The following is a 26,337-nucleotide window of genomic DNA, read 5'->3' as shown; positions in this document are numbered from 1 at the left end:
TGTGTGTGTGGAATGCACTGATATAAGACTCACATGGGTCGTGTCCAGGACATAGTGACTGGACTCTTAAATGGCAGCTCATCAATGATCCCGTTGTTCTTCAAATCAAGAGGTGTTGGCTTTGCTGCAGAAAAACAAGAACAGATGTTATTAACAAATATCATGGTCTTCAACAATTTACACCAGAGTTTAGAGCTGATTTGAAGCATGCTCTTAGTGAGAAGTGAGAAGCTAAGTGTCAAAATCTCACATTTTCTGTCAGGTTTGAGGTCGCGATAGATAGGCGGTGGTGTAACATCACTGAGACGACTGGGCCTGTGGCACAAGGAGGCACTGCTCGCCTTACGGGCAGGTAAAGTTGCAGAGAATCCTGGGAAATCAAAGTGATGTGGCCCTGGGCTCATAGGAATGTAGATATTCTTAGGACTGTCAGCCTGGCAAGCGCTGAGTGGTGAGGAGCCAGGATTCATGGGCACGTAGTTGTCATCTGAATTGCCGCTGTCTGAGCGAGTAAGTGGTGTCTGTCTCTGCCATCAAAAGAGACATGGGGCAAATGACTCTCACAATCTCCCTGGACTTGCAGGAAAACTGTAGCACTCAGTTGGAATAAATATAGAAGTATTTCCTTTTCTATCTCTGCAGTTTATGATTGACTGCTGACAGGATCTATCTGAGGAGACAGTGCAGTTCAAGGGAGAGTTACTCACCAGGTAAGAGCTGAATCCATCATTGACTGACTCCATAGACTGGCCTGAGTGGTTGAAATGGATGAAACGATGTTGATTGTTAGTTTCAAAGGAGGATCCTGTGGAGAAGGGTGAAGGAAATGATCAATATTTACCACTGTCAGAAATTTTGAAAGGGAAAATGCTGCCCAAGTGTAAAAGTAACATTCCATGCCTACATGACTTAAATACTGTATAACAATCCCTGCTATAGAGATCAATTTATATGTAGGAAGGACCTTTTTAACATTTAAAAAAAGTGGTCACACATTAGCTCTTGTTTCTACCTATATGATGGCTAAGGATGGACTTTGCAAAGTAATAACCACAGCAAGCTAAGAAACCATGCATTGTGTTTACAGAAGCTTTTTTCACATGGCAGAAAAAAGCCTGGAATGAAAAATTCTGGAGCAGGCAGTATGGCTTGAATTTCATTAGCATCTCAACAGGACAGAGTTTGCCAGACTGGGACGCTTGTTTCTGCTTAGTTGCTAACTTTAAATCACCAAAGTGAAAAGCAGAAGAATATAGAAAGAGTCAGTGAAAGAGAAGCAGGTGAGTGATGCAAAAAGTGTTTGCTATTTGTCAAAAACAGAGAAGAAGTGAAAACGTATTAGCAAAGCAGTCATAGCACTAATTATTTCCTGCGTACCTCTGTGCAGTCTGATGTTCTCGACAGCAGGGAGAGTATTTCTGCGTGGGATGACTGACACTGCAGACATTACCTCTTCATTCTGGCTCCCTACTGACTGAGGACTCCCCCACTGACCCTCAGACCCTTGACTGGGTTTAGGGGGTCTGGGAGGAGGATTATATGAGGATTCAGAGCTAGAGGGTGTCAAGGCGTTGTGATTTTTATCAAATGTCCTGGGGATCTGATAGAAGGAGCCAGGTGGTGTAGGCAGATCATAGTTATCAGGCAAGCGTTCATTGCTGTGCATTGTGGCAAGGGCATTGCAAGGCGTTTTGAAAGTGTAGACCTCCTCATTCTCAAGCTCAGGATCACCTAGACCACTGTGAGCTGGCGCCTCCGAGCTGTAACCCCTTGGAAGAACGTAGCAGGCCTCCTGGGTCGAGTCATCGTGCACTGGCAACTGGTGTTTTCCTGGCTTGGGAAGGCTGTAAAAGCCATGCAGCTGCGCACTCTTGCTTCGTGTGGACTGGGAGAAACTGGCACTTCTGCAGCACAGAGAGGATACACACAAACACACAAACTTTTATTCTGGAAACCTTCTTGCTGCTTTTCTTTTATCTACCTTTATTTTTCTCATGCCGTGAATTAAGTACTGCGCCAGCCTATCTAAACAAAAATGAACCATCATCTCTTCTATTACAGTGTTTACTGTCACTTTAGCGTAATCACCAAAATAGCCACTAGATGGTACCATGGCACTACAGAGGGAACTTTACCTTGATAAGCATTAAGCACACAATTAAAGAACAATATACTTGATATCCAGTTAATGATACCTATGGAGCTAAAATACCTTATTTAGTGATTTAGTTATTTTTTAGATGGCTCAATGAACAATACAAGTATTGTATCCAATGCCACAGGCAACGTTTTTGCCTCTAATGCCTGGGGGACTGGCTTTTTTGAATTCGGTATTTTTAATCATTCTTTGAAAAGCTTCTTTATTTTTATGTTTTCAGCATTGACAAAAGAGGGTTTCCCTGTCAAGGGAGGGGGAGGGGGAACTCTATGACTTTCCCAGAGTTTCTCAGTCTCGGTCAGGCACCCTAGGGACATGCCTCATTTACTCTGGCTCCTTTGAAGGGCTTGACCTTGAGAGAAAACCAAAGCAACGCTGCTCCTTAGAAATTTTGGTCTAGTTAGTGGAGCAATGCAACTGAAAGTTATCCTCAGTTAGTTGTTTCTCTATGTAAGCTGAGGAGGCTGTGTGCAAATATGCAATTTAAATTGCAGGCTTCTAATGGTTACATGAACTCTTTATTGTAATAAGAGATAATGCATTAATGCCACACCATTAATATTGACATAACATTTTGCTCTCTCTAATCTAATTTCTTTTTCATGTCAAATAACACACTTTGTTCCATCAATTCTTCTTCTTCTGTCTCCTGTGGATTTTCATCATCAATCAATAATTTTGCTCATTGCTCTGTATTCCATCATTGTGGCTGATTTGTGGGCTTTTTACGCAGATTAATTCTAGTGAGACCCACGGAGTTTCATTCTGACATGAATCATACCCTGCCAGCAGATGCCTGTCTTAATTAGCACAATCGTGAAACAGAAGCTAGCGACATAAATATCTGCATAAAGCTGATGAGATGGATTGTGAGGTTTGATTTCCTGGGTTTTGCAGAGGTCCAATGCAGCAGATTTATGTGCAAATCGTGTGGCTGAGAGGGCAGTTCTTTCCTGGGTGAGTTTAAGCCTATAGGAGTGATGAATTGCTGCCTCAACCTCATTGATCATCTACTGTGCCGGCTATCTGCCGAATGGCATCATTATTAAAGCTGACTTTTGATTCTTAAAAAACAGGCACGAAGGCGGTAGAAAGCAAGGTGCATGCTGATGCAAAACACAGGAGCGCATTTAATATAAATGCCTGGTCCCTTTTATTCTCCTGCTCAGCATATAGCTGACACAAGCATTTATGTACCTACTTCTAGTTACCCCACATGTATTCACACCTCTGCATTTGTTCACATTTTGCTTTACAACTACAAAGCTAGGGCATTATCACATGTTACAAAGTCATATAAAGTCTAGCATGCTGTGGTATTTTTTAGATACACATGTACTGAATTTAATTTAAGGCAAGCAACATGTTTCAAAAAAGGCTGAAATAGAGCAACAAGAGACTGTAAATGCATAACGTGGAAAAAAATACTCCTAGTGGAACAACTACTTTGTTTAATTAATAACAGGACATCCTAGAGTGGCTGAGACTTATGCAAGTGCAGATGGTGAGGGTCTGCTCCTATAAGAAAGGCCTTATGGGCAAATTGCTCAGCATTTTAAAAATAATGGTTCTTAATTTAATGTTGTCAAAAATGTGGAGATCAGGATCTATGATGCATATTATTAAAAAGGATTCAGAGAATTATGACAAATGTCTATTAGACACACATTAATCTGTAATGGAAATCCCTGAATAGCACTTTGCAAGAGGATTTTAAGTGAATGCATTTTATCACTACATTTGCAAGTATATGTTAAACCATGAAAAGAAAAAATAAATCGATACGACAATACAACCAACAGCAGGCTCTGGTTGCAAAAAATGGCCTGCCTGCAGTCCAGACCTGCAAACCCACTGAAACATTTGGCACATCATGAAATGAAAAAATGCAACAAAGAAAGCTGAAATCTGTTGAGCAGCTGAATCCTCTATCAGCCTAGAGTCGGAACATTTTCTGCTTTCAAAAACTGCAGCAATTGTTCTCTTCAGTGTTTACAGACAGTTAAAAGAAAAGATGATGCAGTACTCTGGCAAATATATCCATGTACCAATTTTTTTTAGATGTGGTGCGGGCAATGAAATTAAAATTTGGCAAAGATCAAAAAGAAATTCAAATGTATCACTTTCAACATTTGGCAGTTTGTCTTTGTAGTACTTTCAATGAAACACTTGATTAAAGAAATTTCAATGTTTGTCATTTTTCAAATGACTGATTGAGATAATTAAACACAAGTTGGGTCATGGCTGGATCTTGTTTAGAGCCTTTTTGCATTAATCTGACAAAATACTTTCATTTTTATCGTATTTGCTACACCGAATAAACAAAAAGATCCAACATCTGATTGTTTATTCTAATAATTATCAGCACAGCAAACCAAATGTTCATACCATGTTACAAAATGCAATCCATTATACCTTTTCTCATTTTCAAATTGGATCTAATTTCAGTGAATAATGAAAACCTTCTTTGTTTATACTTTCCACAATGCTTCATCATATGCGCTTCCACAGCACATGCAGCACTCACACTCACTCACACACACACGGTGACATCACAATTCTCAACCCTAAAATGTTACTTCTAACCCTCAGAGGCTTCTAAGCTGAGGAAACGCTGTAAACCTGTACGTTGACCTGCATTAACGGAAAACAGGAAACTGACACAGGACGCCTGAAGGTCATGACCTTTACCGTGCACTTTCTGTCTTCCTGCTAATGCACTGGTGGAGGAGGAGGTAGTCCTGGGGCGCACTGTTGGACATGGAGTTATGGTGTGTGTGGCGCACAGGCACATCAAATGTGAAGAGCACTGGCTGGCTGGAATGGACGGGGGCAGAGGACTTGCGTTCTCCGGTCAAAGGAGCCATTGAGCCGGTGACATCTGCTCCAACAGAACGGGGCATATGGTGTAACCTGCCATCTGCAGAGAGGAGACATTGGGATAATTGATTATTTCACTTAGGTTAGTTTTCTGTAGAAGTGATATGTTACATAGTATTATGCTTTAGAAATTATGAGCTTAGTAATCATCCCTTACACATTTCACTTCTGCTGTCAAAGTCTTTGTACTAAAAGGTGAAAGGGTTCTAGGTCTTCAGATGACCTAGTCTTGTAGTTAGGTGCAATCAGTCTACACTCAAATCAATAGAGAACAGGGATTTATCTCCAGGGAAGACAGAAAATCGTATCCTCTTGCTTTTTGGGATGCAGAGAACAAGCAGTTGAACAGCACATGATCCAAGTTATCCTTTTTGACCAAGGTCAATGTGCCTGTTTTTTTATTTTTATGGAGCCACCTACTGTTTTGCACAGTGGGACTATGTGAACAACATGATCTCACAATCTTATTGCTTCTGTGTGACATTCCTGATATTTTCCACTGAAAGACTATAAAGAAAAGACAAATCTGAGATGGGGATGCTGGAAATAGACTGGGCAGAAAGCCAAAATGAGGAGGTGCACACTGAGCAGAAGGAGTAGTGAGTAGGCAGCCCACTGAAACATCGACCTATGGTGCATTGTGCAACACTAGCTGATAGGCGAAAGAGAAAAAAAATCTCAGCTACTGCTGACAGTAATCTCTTTCTTTCACTGTACAGTAAATGAAAGATTTAGCATAAGCAAGAATCTTTGAAGCTTAAAAAAAGAAAATACTATCTGACAACAGTCTTGAACCAAAACATATAAACGAGGACAAAAAGAAAACCTTTCCCTTTTTAGAAGCAGGAGGGAGTGTAAAATCAACTTTTCCGTCAGACAAATGACTAGTATTGCTTTTCACTTTTTCGTTGAATTTGTCTATCCACTGTGACTCTCCTCAATCTTTATCAGGCTTTTACAAAGCAAGCTATGGGTCAAACTGCCCTTTAAGAAGAAGGCAATGTTCTGTGAGTCATAATATGTGCTGAGAAACAGATACAAATGTGGTGTGTGAGCATGTGTGTATGCATGTTGGACAGTTGGAGGGTGGGGGTTTTCTGGAGTCCAATTTGCTGAATGAGGTCACATCCATGCCTGAGGGGAAAAAAGGGCTATGCTATGAGGACTCCAAGCTAGTGGACACAAGCGAGATGCCCAGGCCCACAGCAACACAGGCGGGGACTCTCCCCAGTGATCCTCAATTACACCATTGTTCTGAGCAATTCCATTCTCCCTAGGCTGGTTAGGCATCATCTCCTTTCTCCACAAAAAGCTTTGTAAAAGCTTTCATCCAGTGCGGTGAGTACTAGGCCCATGAATATGGGTAGATATATTGATCTGTTGTCGAAAAATAGCCCCCGCCCCGCGCACCAGAGTGGAGAGATGCAATGAAAAAAAACAGAAGAAGGCTTGATGACTTTGATCCTGCGGAGAGAACAAAACTTCAACTAAAGAGTAACATGAGACAGCTGCACAAGATAATGTTTTTCTCTATGTTCTAAAAGATTTTTGATTAACTGCACATATCACTGTCAGAATCAGAACAACATGAAGGATGACTGCTTCAGTGTGCTGATGGAACAGCCTATATGGCTCATCACTGACACTAATGGACCTAATGATGTATGTTGCCACTGGAAAGCAATTCCAGCAACACAGAACAAAGCCGCAAAACAGAAACAGAGAGAAGAGCAGAAAATAAAAACACTCATATGTCCCCACAGATGCTACAAATTTTCGCCACACTAGTTAATGTACTGGGACGCTCAAAGTAAGGTGGAAAAATGCTTATTCTTTACCGTTATTATCGTATAAATAACAATACCACAGCTTAAAAAGTAAGCCAATAAAACTAAGAGGAAGGAGTCAAATAAAATAAGAGGTTAGTAGTGATTTTTGTTTCTTTTTTCTTCGGTTTTTAGTTTTGAGGCTGATTTCATTACCCAAAACGGTTTCTTTTCACTAAATTCAAACTGAAGCACCAACATCAAAGGCAGTTTAAAAAGACAAAGAGTTCTTTCCATGCTTGAAACAAATATCAGACCATCAACAGCAATGCATTGAAGGACCCTTTTGGTCGGTGAATGACACATGGCTTTGCTGGGTCAAAGAGCTCCTAAGTTCATGAGCAATTTTCCAATTATGTTCTATAATACATCACCTACTGTCTCATTGAGTCTGTGGCCATAATCTAATATAAGCTGGCTGCTGCTCAGAGGGCCAAAATTAGAACCATGCTGGATCACTCATGACAAGAAGGTCTTTGTAGAGTGCTCATTTCCTCCCAGTCCAACCAGAATAAGACATAGACATATGATAATTTAATATGAAATTAGAAATAAAAATAGAAAGTACCACTGACCTATTGAATTGAAATATACAGGAAGCAGCTGAATTTTTCATCAGCGTTGCAAGTGAAACCCTTAAATACTGCATAAAAGATAATGATTTAAGGTACACTCTAAACACATGCCTTGAATGTAAGTACTTCAAAACCATTATTTCCTTAATGGTTTTTGTCAGAGATTGCACTTAACAATACCATCTTGTGGCTCAAACAGCTGCAGTAAGTACTGCACATTAACCTCAGATACATCAAGAGTGTACACAAAGGCCTGGCAGTGGTCTTGGTTTTGGTGGTGGTGCTGATGATTTTGGGGGTTGTTGTGTGTGTCTGAGTGCGAGACACAATAAGGTGACACAATATGTCTGACGTCTGCGTGCCCTTGAAAAGGAGACCACTACTTTTGGACGTTCATCTGAAAATGTATTCATTACATGAGCACTAAACTGCTTCTACAGTGCTGAACATAGCTACATTATTTGTTGTCCAAATCTGCTTGGCAGTCTATAAAAAAAAGCACTGTGTCCCAGTGGGCTACATACTGGGTCCATTTGGATGTGTGGTTGCTGAGGGTATGGGACGTTTCCATGACAGTGATATAAATGGATGAAGAAGAAACTAGGCTGCTGCTGACATGGGTAACATCAGCAGTGAAGAGAGATGTTTGCATGGCATTCTTACTCTGCTAGAGCAAGGTTTCCCTTGAAAAGAGTTCACAAGAGTATTATGCAGACTAAACACGCAGGAGCTGATCACGTTACCCCCCGTGCCCACTCAATACCATGTGAGCATCACCATCTGACCCCACAGTAACATCAGTTTCCCCTCAAAACACTGCACTCATCAATCAATTAAATGGCTTGTGCTATTCTGGGCCTCTGAATTATAGCGTCTGGCTAAATTATAAAACTTAAAATAATTTTAAATTTCATGATCCACTTCTATAAGGTGATGGATTGATATAAAAAGAAATAAATAGATATAAATAGACTGTAAATAAAAGATAGACATGACCACTGGGATTTTGGATTCCTCTTTCAAAACCTTGAGTTTGGCATTTTAATTGTTAACATTTCTTTTTAAACCAAACACCAAAGGAGGGCTATGGATCTAGGTGAGCCATGGGGAGCACTGCATACAGCAGTATCTTATAAATCACAAGGTAGCAAAGCTCTAATTTCTATCCTACCATATTCAATTTTACCTTAAAAATATAAAATATTAACATCATGCCGCATCAATTAAGACATAAGACAGGCAAACTGAGATGAGCAGGCGGGTTACTTTTTCATAGACTTCTATGGAACTGAATTTCTTTTTACAACCATAAGGAGTCGCCCCAAAGCTTTTAACATAAATGCACATTTATAAAGAGTGCGTACATTACCCCTGTCCCTAGTCATCTTAAAAACTTGTTACATCCATTTTTAACAAGTATATATGTACTACTGTTAGATCTAATAATTCTTGCTTTACAGCATAGAAAATGGATACACTTGGAAATATCATTTTTTCCATGAGGTCTCCATTTGTACTGTCCACAAGTTTCTCTAAAATTAAACTTGTAAATCAACAGTCACATGGTGCTAATGAAGAATTGAAAGGTAGAAGGGGGAAAAGGAAACGGTCAGACACTAATACAGGATGAACATAACTTGTTCTGATTTTCTGCTTAAAAAAAACATATACCTAATAAATGCGTGTGTCACTTTTTCCTAATTGCTGTTTAGAAAAAGTGTAGGCATGAGAGTTATGCAGCTTCTACTAAGCAAGGTTTGAGCAGAATATCAGTGCAGCAAAGATTGCACTGTGGCTCATGTGATTACTCTGATTCATCTATGCATTTGAATTAATTTGTAAAATGATACTCCTTTAGTAGTAGCTTGCCGCCACTGTTTCTATAAACGGGCACATCATCCCTTCTGTTTTATTTGAACGTATTTTGATTTTATAAGGACAAGAAAATGCAAAGATTATCTTGGTTTCATAACTTTCACTACGGCTTTCAGTTTGCTGCAATAAGTTAAATTCCTGTCTTGAAAGGGAGCTTGACGTCTTGCCATTTCCTCCCACAGCATAACTGACTTTTCACGTTTTTTTTTTCTTGCACGGTCAATGTGCAAGAAAAAAAAAAAAAAACAATGACCAATTTTTTTTTTAATCTTTATATCTTTAAGCAGGTTCCTAGTACAAAATCTGTGCCTTTATTTATGAATGATCAAATGGGGAAGTTTCGAGTAGATCACAATATTCCCTCGACAGTAACAGTTCCATGATTTTTTTCAAAACTGGCCACATCCCTCCATTCATCCATTTTAATGCCGCTACAATTCAGGCTGCTGCATTTACAGTTATAAATAGATTTTTTTCATTTCATGGCTGCTAACATGATCCATCAAAAAACAAAAAACAATGGGTCCTATCATGTAAAAGATGGACCAAAGAAAGAAAAAGAAAAAAAAAAATCACCCCTAACTGGAGATTATCCTTGTCTCTGAGTTCAAACAGCCAGCCCAGAGCAGAACAAAGCCCATGATTGACGAGACGATGTTCCATTCATTAGATTGTGCTCGGGGGTGGGTCTCCCCGGGTGCAGGCACACGCCACACACCCAGCCATCAGCATCTGATAACAACAACACTCATCAACAGATTCTAAGAACAAGAAAAACATACAATTTGGGATGTGTCTATGTAAGGAAATCTGTTTCAAAATTACTTTTTAGTAATCCTCACTTTTGTCTAGTTAACAACAAATTGGTGTTGGACATCAATACTTGTTCAAAATGAAAATATTAACTGTAACATGCTTGCAAATGAAAACAACCACTAAAAGTGAGCATGATTCTTTCTTTATGCATCTTTGAACATCCTAAAGCTGCTGAAATTCTTTATTTTACAAACAGAAAAGTCAGTCCCTCTTCTATAACAATTTTGATGACGAATGTGTAGAATACATTCTCAAGTCTCTGGTTTTCAGAAATGCTGCCACTGATATTGTGGTTTGCATGGCATTGGCAGCAACAGAAACCTGTCCTCAGACTGCTCTTTGGCAGCAGAAACCTGACCTTCCAGAGCCATGGAGTCTCATTGTTTCAACAAAAATCAATGCAGATGAAGGGCACTTTGGGAGGGGAGAAGGCAGAAATGCATTTAGAGATTGTAAGACATGAAACAGGGACTGTGAAATATGGTTTGCATAATATTTAAGCATGCATATATATAATATAATATATATATATATATATATATAATATATATATTAATATATATATATAATATATATAAAATATATATAATGCATATGCATATATACACACACACACACGAGAGAGAGAGAGGTATTTACAGAGCAACAGCGAGAGCAGTAGAGCAGTCTGCTCTTAGAGTAACAAAACTTTAAGGATATTACATAACTGACAAATATATTTGCACACTAGGTCCTCTAAAGAAGAACGATACTAAGAGTATTAGCACAAGTAATGTGCCAAATGCCATACTGGAACTGACTGGAAAATGTATGAATGCAAGTGTGAGAAAGTGTGCATATGAAAAGGGAAACAGAAAAGCAATGAGTCACATTACAAGATAGCGAGACAACAAGAGGGTTGTGTAACAATGAACTGTTAAGTGCTACAATTGGCCATCCTTCCTAATAGTTTTGACTTGAGCTGCAGCTTACCTCTTACTTCTAAGTTGATAAAGCCAACTTTGACTGACAAAAGGTAACTTCAGATCAAGGTGCTGATATAAGAGATCCTGCCAAAAATCCACACTGACAGTGTAGCAAGAACAAGAAGTGTGACACTTTGCACAATCTGTAATATTGAGTTCTTGCTGTTACTGGACTGCAACAGTTGTTGAAAAACTAAAATATGGAAGCTGATTTAATCAAGTCTCTGTATGACACGAAACACGATATCTGCATAATTTAGTATTTGTGTTTGTATGTCTCTGTCACATTATGCAATTTCCATAAGAGGAAGCAACTTCTTATTTGTTTTCCAGCCTAGCTTGTTTTCTTTCAAAGAGGGAATTCCCAGTCTGTTAGATGACACACTCACGTCATTGCTGCAGCTGCCTGCTAAGAGAAGAACCCATAAAATATCTTTACAGCTAAAGGATGTTTATCATATTTGATTTTCTATTAGCTTCAGTGAGCATCCACATATGCTAGCACCTTCATGAAAATATAATCACAAAACACACAAATGAAAGATTGAGCAACCGATCAGATTTCAGCAATTAACAACAGTTGATTTGTTGCATGGTTAAATGGCTCACCCCCACGAGTGCTATGTGTTCATGGCACGATTGAGATCAGAGAGGTTGGAGGAAGAATACTGATGCAGGCACAAGGTCACAAGGTTGCATCGTTACTGCACGCCTCCTCGTCCCCTCCACTTCTCTTACTAACAAACATTTGCTCAGTGACCTCAAGGCAGTTTCTTCCAGCTGGAATGTGATAAAAATAATAATAATAAAAGATCTACCACAAGGCAGGAACGTGTTGTCAGAACGGTACTGAAAGATTTCAACAGCAGTTTTGGTTATTAGCTAAAATATAATCCAGAGTACTTACATCCTTTTTTGACCATAATTACTGGCACTTCTGTTGGCAGTCAATTATCTGTGGTTGACAAAAGCCCAGCTGGGGTCACTAATGGCAAAGATACTTCCGGCTGCTCCTTTATTCACATAAAGAAGCCATAGGGCCAAGCTCCTAAAGTTTTTTAAGAAGTATTATATAAAAAAAATATTCTGCTTTACACTACTTACTACATTACTTTTGTATTAAAGCAAAAATGTTCAGTTTCATGTATTATTAACTTGAATTAAGGTTTGCAACTGTTTTAGAAAAAGGTTCATATTTTCCCCACTTAAAGAGAATTTCACAAAAAATGTTGTGGTGACGGTGGTTATGCTGTTGAAATACAAGACATTTCCTCTTCAGATGCTACGAGACACAATGTGGTGACAGCACTGGTGAGTTTTTCTGATATTCTGGACTGGGTGCAGTTTGTACTTTGCTGTTAAATTTTTATCAGAGCAAAAAATTCAAAATAATGTGCCTATCTGAACTCTTCTAAAGCACTAGGCCATACTACTATTCTTGACTCTTCATCTACTACGCGACCTGAAGTCAGGCAATTGTTCAAGGATTTATGAGTCAGCACATTTGATGATTTTTGCATTAAAAAAACCCACATGATTACTGACTTTACAAATAGTAATAAAATAGTAATTAAAAAAAGCACATTACTATAATGTGATGTCAATAATGCAATACTGTTTTGTAATGCACACAAAAAATTCAAATGTAATCTTTAAACAAATAAAAACTCTGGATATAGGGTTTGTAGAGCTTTTAAAGCCCTTTAAGGTAAACTTTAGATTTTGCTCTGTATAAATGAAGGACTTTACAGGGTACATTACTGGATCTTGGAGTAACAGTTTTTTTTCCACATTGAGTCCGAATTCTTTACTAATTGTATCAACATGCCCTTGCTTTTTCAACAGGACAGCAGTACTGAAAGGCAAAATGTGCAACACTAGCTAACTGCACAGTGGGCGAGTGTTGATAGATGCAGTTGAAGATGTGATCATTTATTTTCACTGAGACACTGAGAACAAGCTGATAGCAAACAAGGCACCAGGCAGGCGGTACTACCAGGAAAGGAAGGATGGATCTGCATGAAAGTCAACAACTTACTCCCTGGAAAATTCTGACCTGTGCACGAAACTCTTGTGTAAAGCTAGTTTTACAAGGAAGTTAAATGTGGACTGATCTTGAGATGTGTGTGGTGATAAATTTTTGCATCTAGTAACAGATGGGAAAGAGACCAGGATGAAGAGGCAATGCTTTTTAATTTAAAAAAAACAAAACACACACACACACACGCACACACACACAAAAAACAATAGCTTTAGCTTGTCTGGGTGGGGGAGGAGTGATACACAAAATATTTTAATCTTCAAAAAAAGACTCCTTTTATATCACACATAGCTACAACACCTATTCTATTGTTATGCTCAATTTTAGCCCCTGTTTGCCCCTCCCAGCACATCAGCACGCATGATAATTAGCCAATATCAGTTATTTATGTAACCACGGTAACTCTTTGAGGTACTGTTGACTGCGAGCCATCAGTGTAGCTGCTAAGAATAGCCTGTAGCCACAGGTGGCTACTAATATTTAGAGTGGTTATTTTGCATTTAAATATTGCAAAAATAAAGTATTGTGCTAAGCTTTAACTCATGTAAATGGTTATTTTTGTTGTCATAAAATCTTCACTTCAGTGGTTTACATTAGTGTAAATGGGCAGCTTTTATTTCACTACTTTAGGCCCCTATAGTAATTTTGTCATCTCCACCAGTACTGCTGTGAAAACAAGCCAGAAGCATGACTGTATTAAGTCCCGTGACCATTTTTTTCATGGTAATCAAATTTTGCTCGCTGTTGTCAATTATCACCCCATCCAATCATACACTGAACATGACTTCCACATAGCTAGCCAAACCAAATATGGTCACTTTCAGTTCAGAAACAATACCAAACGCCAGGACAGCAATGACCGAAATGCCAAATGCAAAGCTTAAAAATAGTAGCCGACAAACGGTACTGTCATGAAGGGGAACCATGGGAGCACAAGAATTTTTAAGAAAGATAAATCGGATAAAATCCCCCGAACAAACATTTTCATGCCCATCTCCAGCATTAAAACACTTGAAGTACTTATTAGTTCTAGTTTGCCGTGCTAATTAAAATCAGAGTTTATCTGAAGTCGAAAACCCTCAAGCACAAACAATACCAGGAATCGAGATTCCTTCAAGTGGCTTTTCAGAGAATTCACTTAGACAAAAAAGGATGTTAAATTACAATTTATCATCTAATAGTATAAAAATAGAACCTGACTGTCACTGACTAAATAGTTCTGTGAATACAATGAAATAGTTACTTCCCTGTGAAAAGGCTGATGTGGTGCGCACACTAAAGAGGCTGTACTCACTACAGCAGTTGTCATGACATACACACTTTCCAAACCCACTCACTTAGCCTTACTCTGCTGGCCATAGTTGATACAATTTCAAAATTCATCACAGGACTTTCATAATTATTGAACGTGAACCAAAGAGCTCTCCTCATCATGTGAGGATTATTACACTCTTCCTAGTTGTTTTTAATTCCACACCTGGTCATATTGCATGTTACACATGATCAACCATGTGCACAAAGACTAACGTCCACCAGCTGCCAGATGGCGGGAAAACAACAGCAAGAATATAATCTGGATAAGTTGGAATAAAAATAATAAAAATGCAGAGCATCATGAGCTATAGTAACTGTAGCTATATATATTTATATTTACTGTAACTATGGAGATATTTTTACACACACCAAAAATCTTGATCTATGGATTGTCATCTATAAAAGCAATCCATTCACATGTACAATGGATCGTAACTTAAGCGGTACCAAAATCTATATCAAAAACAAACTTCTAAAATATCTCATAACCAGAAAAAAAACCCATTCTGGATATAAAAAAGTAGAGGGATGACCATTTCTTTAAAAATAAAAAAAATATTGGAAAAATCTATATCAGTCTCAGACAATGTGTCTATTTATTTGACAGAAATGTTGCCATTGACATTATGTGGTTAAATCTCTGTTCAAAGTTCAAATAACATGCAAAAGTACAACAGAGGATTCATAAAAGACAGATGACTATATTCTGCTTTATAAAACTGTATTAAAACTGTATACATTGTTATATGATTATTTTTGGAGTGTTTATTTATTAAAAGCATTAGGTGATGTTTTTAAGCTTTCCTGAAAAGCAGAAAAGAAGCAATGCATCCCTTTAACATCTTAAGTGAGTTGTTTTTTGGTTATTTTGGTCTGTAAAAGATTTTTTGAAAATTTGAATTCAAGGCAGACTAAATCACAGACCAACAGCAAATTAATTGTCTCGGCTAGCCCAAGAGATAATACATGGCAATACAAAGTAAAATTCTCAGAGATTTATTTTAGTGAATTAAAGATTTTAAAAAAGAGGATAGAAGGAAAGACAAACAGAAACCGAGGCTGATAGATGAGCAACTGTGTTTCTGTTCCCTACCGTGGCTGTCGTCCGACTGGTTGAAACCACACAGGTGGCAGATGGAGCGGACCCACTTGTTCATCTCTTCCTCAGTCTCAGCTACAAGATAGAAAGTGCGGTCTACAGTCTTGATGTCAAATACATAGCTGTCCTGGAACTCCTTCCTCTTAAAGGTCAGGCCTGCATCGACCTGCTCACAGCACTGCAGGTCGATCACCCGAATGGGCTTCTTAGAGTGATCATTCTTGTAGTACTCCAGAACGTCAGGGTCACCACTCATGCGGCCACTGCGAAGTATAAACCAGCGTTTCTTCCATGCCTGGAAATGAGATTGAAAATGTAAGAACGTGAATGCAGAACAAAACAAAGCAAAACGAAACACAAATACCAAATTATACAAAAGTTTTATTTAAAAAAATATATATATACAGACATATATAAAAAAATATATACATTGTCATATATACATATATATATGTTTATATAAACACACACAATATATAGTTGGACTGTAAGCGTTGCACAAAAAGACAAAAGCTATTTCTGCACATACGCGGTTATGTGTGGTTTGTATGTGTGTTAGACACTGTGGGGTGAGGGGGCAGCAGGTGTTTGCTCTCTCCCAACGTATTTCCTGTGCCGATATCCCTCCTTAGGCTGAGACTAGCAGCGCTCCTCTAACACAGCTTCAGACTGCAGCCTCCTGCCACCTTAAAAACTGGTAATTCACACTTCTTCGGTCCAATCAAAATCATGCCACATCTGCAAATCATCATGTCAATTTTTGTCTGAGAGTAAATAAGCATCGTGCATCGTAACCACACGAAAAGCAGCAAAAGGTTCATATTTGATAATGTAAACAGCTATAATAACAAGAGAACTACAATGTCACACATTTCACACCATTAACATTGTTGTATGTATCAAATGGAAACGAGTAAAGGAAGAACGATGGCTTTCAATACAACAGTTGAATGTAGTTTTCCAGTGGCTGTCTAAAGGGACTCTGTGTTCTCTATGTTCAGAAACAAAAGAGGAAGATAGACCAGGAAGGCAAAGGAGGAGTAAAGGAGGGTTGGGGAGAGTAGGGGGAGACTTTTGGACATTTGCCATGATGCACTGCACTTCTGCAAGGCAATGTCTCATGTTCAGGCTGCTGACACACAGGATTCTGCAAGCACTCTCTCTCTCTCCATCAACACAGACACTGCTGCAAGGCTAACACCTCCCCCCAAACAGACACACACACACACACACACACACACGGCAGAAAAATGGATTGTACTGATGTCTCTAGTGCCTTTCAGAAAGATTCCTAACCTCCTTGGAAAATAAGTATGCTAAATGTTTTATTTAGTTAGACCATTACTTCTGTGATGCAGAGGTCAGATTAATGGATGAAATAGCTTTGATATCTTTACCCTGCCCATGAAAACAAGCCTCAAATGAAATGAAGTAGTTAAGCATTTTGGTGATGTGAGAAATAAAGAGAGAAAAAAAGAATACATGTATGGATAGCAACAGGGACCCATAAAGAGATTAGACCTGTTAGTTTTATGAAAAGGTGGTTGCCGCTGAAAAGTAAAACTTAGGAGAGAGCTGCTGCAATGCCGGCCTACATGCCTGGTCCAACAAAACGACCTAGACTGAATACTACTAAGACGAACAATCAATCACAGGCCCTTTGAGAGACCTGGAAAAAATCCAACATGATATTCCTTCTCGACTTCTCTAAGAGGCGTTAAAGCATGCTGCATGTTCTTGATGCCATTTAGCACCTTTAGCCAAAAAGCTTAGATGCTGAAAAACCAGAAGCACGCCCACAAAGTAGGAAAAAAAAAAAACCTTCAAAAGGCACAACCAAAACTACATGTAGAAAATAGCAACTAGTGCAGCTGTTCCAATACCTCCACCCCAACTCACTGAAAGTAAGACACAGTCAGGTATTGAAGTACTTTGTGTTTGAGGAAAATGGCCATGGGGTGATACCTGACTTGCAAAAGGTAACCAATGTTATCAAGCTTTTGAGACCAAGAGAGAAAGTACTACTAATTTAGCAAAGCACCAAAAACACCAGGGCCCAGATCTGCTCGAACAGTTCAAGGTGGATGAGTTTCAGTAACAACAACTAAAGTATTATCCTACTTTGACATTACCACCGTGAAATGAAGTATGTCCCATAGGCTAAAATGGTTGCAATAGCAAAATGCTTAACCTTATGTAATGTAACTAATATCACACCTTGTAGTAACATTAGTAGGCCAATATTTCATTCTGTGCCCTGTCAACAAAGTATAATGTTAACACTTTAAATAAATACATTTTTAAGCACATGGGATAATAATAATTTTGGTGTGGTATCAAAATGAGTATTGAGAACGGTATAATTCTACGCGTATTGGTTCCACCTACTATGTTTGTGTCATGATCTTCCTAGAGCATAATACTACCTTTCTTTGATCAGATGCACAACTGACACCTTCAAATTTATTTCAAAGATATATCTTTCTAAAGAGATTTAACCAAATGCATCGCTTAGATTTGCTATTTTATGAATTTGCTGTGAGCTGTTCCCATTTTTTTTACTTTCTAAAATGTTTCACAAAATAATGTGTTAAACAGTGGTGTTTAATTATGATAAAGTACATTTCTGAGACAAGTGTCATCATACCAATGGTTATTTTGACATTCTTTCTTGAACACATATTCTTTTCTGTTTTTTTCCAGGAAGTGCAGATTGTTATCTTATATTCGGCGTCTAACTGAAGTTCTCCTGAGGTACTAGTTTGCAATACTGTCTGTTTATTTTCTTTCAGACTGATAAACTGATAAAAGCTGTAGGCAGTATCATCTTAATAGTCTTGATAGTACAGCTGTGCTGCTGTACCACTAACCCCATATTCAGGAAGTAGAAAGAAGTGTGAACAAGATAATCAGCAGCATCTTCATGAAATGAAATACTGTGAAACATGTATTAGGTCATTTCTTGCTATGAGATGTTTTTTTTTAATGTTTACTGATACTGATAATAACAACAAAGGTTGTGTGGAAACTGTCAGCAGTGATACTCCTCAAATTTGCACCTAAATGCTTCTGCTGGCGTATGAACTTATTTCACAGAAATAGAAACACAGGGGAGTTATCACACTCCTCCAAAAGAACCAAGCAGAGCACCATTTAAAGAAAAAAGAAAAACCACAAACAAAAACAAAGTTCCACAAAGCTCTTTGATTCAATGCTATTACAATGCATTTAAAAAAATCTCCATAACTCTTGCGAACCCCATTTAAATATTTTTGCCTTTTCTGGAAAGACAGAGCATCACTTAATTGAGACCTGGAGAACTGCCCAGTTTCAAAAGGTCAGTGCAACCCAGTTGGGTTATTCCTGGTATCCCTCGGTTGCAACCAGCACATTAAAACAGGACAGCTCTCAACAACAGAGTGAAGAAAATTTATCTAGAAATCTTTATGCTAATCAGAACATTACTCAGTTGTTGGAAAATGAAGCTGTTGCTTACGAACAAATCACAACTCGCATAAAATAAAGGGGAAGACTAAAAACAACAGTTACACGTCATGTTAAGCTTCCCACGAAATGCAATATTACCTTAATAATGCAACTGGCACTGTAGCCTCTTTCCCAGTGAACTGAATCATAAGGGAGTAAGACACAAGGAAACGAGCATACTCACCCCACTGCCTGTACTACAGAGCATGTCTAAGCACATCAATCACACTGTAAGTAGTGGGAAACAAGGGCTGAAGCTGTAAAATAGTCTGTATTCTCCCATATCTCTAAGCTGGATGAGGGATGTGTTTAAGCTGCATCAGTGTTTAGCAAAAAAAAAAACAACTAGACCGGGTAGTTCATGGGACCAGTGAGAGAGCTCTAGGCCAGGCCACTGATCACACTCAAAACTAATATGGTGACAGAGAGCTGCACCATTGTCTGAGCAATGTACTGCAAACTATACAGGACATGTGGCATCTCCCATGTACTAGTATTATTTCATCAAGTCAAAGTCTAATAAAGAAGAAGCAGAAAACAGGACAACAGTCCTGTGTAAAGCACAACACAAAAATGTTAATGCGAGTGAAAGCACAACAGCCAAAGTTTACCCCCCTGCATGAGCACTTTAAGGCTTCCAAGAATTCAATTCGATCATCCAATAAAAGCTTGATATTACCTTGTTTCAGCAGTGTCGTTTGTCCTGTGCTGATGGCAGCCGGCTACAGATACAGAAACAGCAGCGGCATACAAAAGACAATGTGTGCATGTACTGTAGATGGATAGGAAGGAAAACACTCAATACCAAAACCATACAAAACAATTCTATGACTGTGTGCATCTAAAAATAGGACTAAAACTAGCTAATATTGCTGGCTCCTTTTGTTATTTAGGATGTTTTTTTGGCAGACTTTGAAACCAATTGTGTAGGAAAACAAACCAACTCAGAAATAAGCTCCCGCTTCACAGAAATAGGAGGACGCAGTTATCTGGTATGTGTTTTACATCAAACTTAGCATCATAAATACAGTGTCATCCAAAAATGTATTGTACTGGCTCGTCTACTGTAAAACACAGTAAAAACAGGCTCTGTCTGATGTACGCGAACAAATAGAGCCTCGGAGTGCCAATTGCACCGTCTAATGAACTTGGAGATGGCCGTGGCCTAAACAATTCTCTAAGGTGTGCCTTTTACAACACTACGGATATACATAGTGTGTGGTTAGTAGTAGGCTGTGTCAACAGGCTGGATGGCGTACATCAGTCAACATGTTTTTAAATGTGCATGAGCAAACAGTCATGACTATGCTATCCAAGCTAGGGGTTAGAATAGTCTTGTTTACATCTGGTACTATTAAAAGAGTGAAAGAAGAGACAACAGGTTGTGTTTCTTTGACTGTACCTCCTCTGGTTTACCGGATGCTGTAGTTTACACACACACACACACACTACACAGCTGCACAAACACTGGCACTGTAGAGCTGCAGCAGACCCTCTGTAATCACCCTGTGTGTCTTTGTGTACATTTTCTAATCTACTACCAGCTTTTATTATGGTCATATTGTGGAAAAGGGAATTACATCATGTCATCTTTACTTGGTTTAAGCTGAATTGGACACCTCGGCCGGCGTGCCCTTGTTTAATAGCGCTCACACACTAAAAACACCTGAGAGACGGCACGAAAACAAACAGGTGCTTGCTCATTGCCAGTGAAGTAAAGTAAAAAGTGATAAACAGGATTCGCTGGTCACTTTTACCTCCCATGAAATCTTATTTGTGAAATTCATTAATAATACTAGACAACAAGGAGTGCTCATACAGTGTTAGCATGATGTAGTTTTTCATTCCACTCATCCTAAGCAACTGTCAATTATAGTAGCCCTCCTACAAAAAAAAAAACATATTTATCCTATAACAGTGAAATGAAGGAGGAATATTTAATACACAATACTTTAATTTTTGTGCCTGTCACATGCTGCTTGATTATGGTTTAAAAGAAAAATCTTTCAACAAAAGAACAACAGTGAGGATGACTTTGCAACATGTGAATTAGGAAGGACAATGGTTAAAATGACCGTGACTCTGTGAGTAAATGCCTAAACACTTGTGATTCCAGTTTATGCGAGAGGAGACAAAGCTGGATACACAATGACAACAGAGCCCTGATTATCCAGTCCCAATCAATAGCAGGTCACACATAACAACACATTGTAGGAGCAGGCTGGAGTTTGAGCAAGTGAGGGAATGTGATCGAGATTAAGCTGAAGAATAGCACACGGCCATCTACACAGCACAAAAACACAGCGTAATCTGAATTATTCTCGAAAACTCCTAGAAAACAAAACAATGAGGTACTCAATCTGCAAGAGAGGAGAATGATAATCCACTAAAAGTAAGTTTGTCTTGTCTGTGCTTAAAAGGGAACCATTCATCTGTATTTATCTATACGACATCCATTTATATAATCTTACATAAGCCACAAATGGTTCTTTAGAAGCTGTAGAGTTCACATGGGTTCTACATTGGCTCTGAGTAAGATGCTAAGCAGACAAAGTTTATAAAAGACATTCTGGAGCACTTGCAATAAATTTAGGTTACAAACAAAATGTGCCAACAGTATGCATCGTTAGCCGCTACATTTACTGAGTGGAGAAGAGTGGGACGCAGCTTTGTCCCGGCCTTGTGCCCAGTAAGGTAAACATGAAAAAATGTTAAACAGAAGAGTTTCTGTGAGTATAAACTACTGGGGAATATAGCAAATGCATTAGAGCACTCCTGCAATTTAAATCAAACCACTCATGTTTCCCAATAGTCAAAACACTAGCCTTGGAAGGACAGCAGCTGGAATACATAACACATAAAGATAAGGCCTAAACATGCCCATAAATTCTCGTAAGTTAATAAAAGGTCAGAGGTGAGCTAGAGACTGCAAATACAGACTAGGTCCTCTGAACACAACTTCATATGCAGAGTAGAGCCTCGTACCTTTGAGCTTTCATAACATTTTAGCAAATAGGATTCCAAATACCACGCCATCACATCACTATGACAGACAGCCTCATCGCACAGGTGTGACGATGATCAAGAGGGATGCAACATTTGGTACCTACTGCTCTCATTCACTCGCTTTACGGGGGCGATGATCTGCAAAATCTGCAACACAGCCTTTGAAAAACAACCTCTAAAAAGCTCTCTGTAGATATAATCAGCCTCAATTGATGGTTGAACAGTTGCATCATTATGAAAATGAGTAATCGCTCGCCATGTCTCCGTATCAGAAAAAGGCTGGGCTTATTTAGATGAGCCCACCCTGACAGTTTGACTAACGGGAAGCATTATCTTTAATCAGAACTCTTTGTGTTGCTTCCTCTGCCATCTGCGTCAGCTTGTACACGTCTACGCGAATGTGCTGTGAACATCTCCTGATCTTTCTAATTCCTTGCAAGGTGGTTTTATATATCTTATATATAGTGAATTAGACGTCTCTGGAATGGAAGTGGTCCTGTGAGCAGAAACATTTCCATACAAGGAGAAAATCTGACCACAGTGAGGTTTTTGTTGGAGAATCACTCAAATGGATTCGCAAGCTACATGTCTATGAGGCTATGTGCATCACTGAAGTCAGCCACCGACATTTTTGTCAAGGTCTTACTGAAAGTTTTGTGTAACACAATATAGATGTATTTTTTGTTTGTTTTGTTTGAGAATAAGATGATCAAATAAATTAGCATTTTAATTTCATGATGCTGCTTTTTAATGACCAACAATTTATTTATTTTTTACAAGTTTTACAAGTTCTTTTATTATTTTTATGTGCTCAGTTTTCATGGTCCAGCTCACAACTGACACCTTTTGCCTTAATGGGAAGAATATCTTTTTTGTATGAATCAAAAATATACAGCCACTTTGCTGTGTTGCTATAATTCGTGGTGTGAAATAGCGTTTGTATTTTTAAATTTGGGAGAAATAACCTTTAAGACTGGACAAAACCTGAATATGAACTTTACTTAAGGCAGCAGACAGATGATTTGCAAAATACTATTAATTAAGCTATAATTTAAAAAGACACCAATGTAGTACATTTAATAAGTGGCGCATTTAATGACCATTTTACAACTTAAAATGAATAAATGTAGTTGTTAAATTAGATTTACAAGGCACTAATTCCCAACATCCCGGCTAACTTTACATTAAAACTTTACATCCCCAGTATTACAGAGAGAAAATCAACGAGTCCCTCTGAGCAAGCACAACATGACTGTGGGGAGAAAAGTTTCCTCTCACATGAAGAGACCTCCAGCAGAGCCAGACCCAGAGAGGTGGCCCTCTGCCTGGACCAGTTGGGAAAGTGAAGAAAGAAAAGAAAAGCACAGAGAGATGAAAACAGACAAAAATAAAATAAACACTTGGCAGGTTTCTGGGTCCAGCAATAGCAAATCAGGGACAGACCTGATCCAGAGCTATCAATGACTGTATTAAAAGACATATATTATTTAAAGATGGGTGCTAAATACTTAACATTTGCTTTATCATCTTGACTTTTTTTGTGCCAGAAATAATCATGGTGAAGATCCCTAAAGAAATCATGTGGTTACAGTTGCTCCAGTAACAGACTGAACAGAATTACATAATACAACATATTAAAAAGTCACAAAAATAATAATAATAAATAACAATAATATTCAAGAAATTAAATATATATATAGAAAGCTGTAAAACTGTTATTTTCACTGTAGATGATGTGCAAAAGGGTGTAACTATTGCACTGTGCACTGTGCATTAGATGGAGACGTTGCACAGGGAGATAGCTACTGGCAGGAATGATTTCCTGTGTCGTTTAGTGGTGCATTTAGGTAATCTCAGCCTCTCACTGAACATGCTCCTGTGACTGGACAGCACGTCATAGAGTCGTAATGGACGTCATATCATTATCCACGTTGTCTTTTGCCTAAGCATGAACAAGAAACGGAACCAGTGGGAACCAAAAACGTGTTTTCAGCAACACTGACATAACAAATACATACAATTTCTGAATTTTTCAACAAAATGCCCAACTGAAGATACTAAGAGGAGATATTTAGAATTAACTGCCCCATCAAAAACAAAACAGAACAAGCTCAGGGAGGGGGTATCGACCAAGCCTCCAGATTCCAAGATCTCAATCCAGTCGAGCGTCAGCTAATGCACCTGAACAGGCCCAAACTGTGGAAGCCCCAAAACATAACCAGCAGTCAATGTCCCTGCGCCAGACACCACAGGGTATTCCCAGGAGACACATGTCCATGTCTCAACTGATTAAAGCTCTTTTGGCAGCATGAAGGAGAGCTAGAAAATATTAGGCATCAGGTTTTAATGTTAGCTCTGTGGTGTAGTGTCCTAGAAGTCTATGTTTATACACTGGTTACAAACATTACTCATGAGTTTATTCTTATCTAAACTCAGTTGTTGGAAATTTCAGTTCCTATAACTAGCATGCAATGACTCATCCATGTCTAGATGTTCATATGAAAGAAATGCATAAGTGAGGTGCGAATGTAGTGATGATGAAGTAAAAGCTTGGATTAGAAAAAGCTTAAGCTTAATTGATTTATTCAAATATTAATATTTTGCCTTTCTGTCTTTAACTCTTTTAGCATGTGACTTAGAATGATGTGAAAATCATCTATTATTAAAAAAGCATTGTTATCAATAAAACGTGTTAAACTCCCCCATACAAGTAGCCAGAATTAGAACACGTGATCTTATCATAAATATTAGACAAAACACTTGTTTTTTCCAGTGTATTACAATGTCCTCAAGAAAAATATTTACCAATGCCATATACAGAAACATATGCGTGCTTGTCACTGTTTTCATTATGACTGCCACAACCACCTGCACCACAACCTCAACCAAAAGTCACTTTGTTTTTCAAACTCCTACAAAGTACTGCCCAAAGGCAATGAGATTCACATAAAACAGAGACACAACAGCCTGTGTTTTGGCATATTTAAAGCATTTACTACACTTAGATTTCATAGTATAAACACATTAACAACCCCTACAAAACTTTCTTAACTGGTAAAAGTTTGGCCAGTGCCCTCCCACCTGTTTTTTCCACACATGGGTGCATTCCTCGAAGCTCATTCGAACTATCAACCACACTAATTTCTCGAAGATATTTAATATTGAAATTTCAGTGAACGACACCTTTAAGATCCCACAGTTTGATGAATATCCAAAGAAGTGAGACAATATGAAAAACAAGCTGCTGTTATTAAAAAAAACAAAAAAACAACCACCTACTTATTTGCTTGCTGACTCAAATGTATGCTAGAAATACACATTTTCCCATCCTACCTTAATCTCAGTGTGTGGTATTGATAATCAGATCATTTCACTGAATGTTAAAAATATGCTAACTTGTGGGCGTAACTTGAATTATACTTAGATGTATGCCTCCGTTTGCAGGTGACAACAGCATGACAGCTCACTTGCTTCAGGAGGACGATCTAATGATAGTCATATGACATCTAAGTTTGAACTAAACGTGTGATTTGTGTCAATTATTCTACATTTGGATTTAATCAGTACAGAAACTAGATTCCTCTAAATGGAGAAAAAACTCCACACGTGGGTGAACATGAAACTAACCAGCATAAAGTTTATGCATGCACAACTTGCAGATGACGTCAGTGCATTTTTTTCCTAGACTGCTTTTACCACTTGGGTCAAAAATGAAAACAGAATAATCACGAGAGTTGTTTCGGTCAACTGTTTATAATCAAAGTTGTTGTAGTCTGACTCATTTTTATTTGAACCATTATATTAAACCATGTGCGCTTTCTTAAATGTCATCAAAAAAGCATAAACGATCTCACTGTTAGTCCAAATCACAAAAGAAAAAAGAAAAAAATCAATAGGCTCCAATTTCCTTCAGAAGGACACTATTTTGAGCTCGGCTCTTAAGGCTTTCATAAATGGAAACGCATTTATGTACGACTCACCAATTTGATTACTATTCCTGTCATGGGACTTTTTGCAATACTTCCTGTAGGTACCATCCAAAGGAAGTCTGGCATCTGCTATTGGTAGAATTACATTCTACGAGTTCATGGCAAAGCAGAGTATGGCATAAGAAAGTTTCAAATCAGACCATGAAAATATAAATATATATTTATAATCTGCATTCACTTCATTTAATGGACTGCCAATGAAAGAATACCAGACAAAATATATAATAGAACAATCAGTATAACCCACCAAGCAAAACGAAAAATAATGAACAGATTATAAAGCAACAAAAAAAAAAAAAAAAAAAAA

At 38.3% G+C, this 26,337-nt stretch overlaps 1 protein-coding gene across 3 annotated transcripts in view; it reads right to left on the bottom strand.

Annotated features, from left to right (window-relative positions):
• gab2 (GRB2-associated binding protein 2) overlaps positions 1-26,337 on the bottom strand; it is a 31,795-nt gene that overhangs the window by 1,034 nt on the left and 4,424 nt on the right. For 2 of the 3 annotated variants that reach the window (XM_005926535.3, XM_005926536.3), the window contains exons 2-7: positions 15,544-15,844; positions 4,850-5,078; positions 1,378-1,904; positions 708-805; positions 251-527; positions 34-124 (exon numbers count right to left, since the gene is read on the bottom strand). In XM_005926535.3, coding sequence (XP_005926597.1) covers positions 34-124; positions 251-527; positions 708-805; positions 1,378-1,904; positions 4,850-5,078; positions 15,544-15,844 — 1,523 coding nt within the window. The remainder of the gene's footprint in view (positions 1-33; positions 125-250; positions 528-707; positions 806-1,377; positions 1,905-4,849; positions 5,079-15,543; positions 15,845-26,337) is intronic. The other variant, XM_042219686.1, reaches the window with a different exon arrangement.

The sequence above is a fragment of the Haplochromis burtoni genome, unplaced genomic scaffold, assembly GCF_018398535.1.
Source record: "Haplochromis burtoni strain Fernald_Lab_line unplaced genomic scaffold, NCSU_Asbu1 Contig_36, whole genome shotgun sequence".
Taxonomy (NCBI): Eukaryota; Metazoa; Chordata; class Actinopteri; order Cichliformes; family Cichlidae; genus Haplochromis; species Haplochromis burtoni.
Note: the sequence above shows the minus strand (reverse complement) of the source record. Positions and strands in the feature narration are given on the sequence as shown.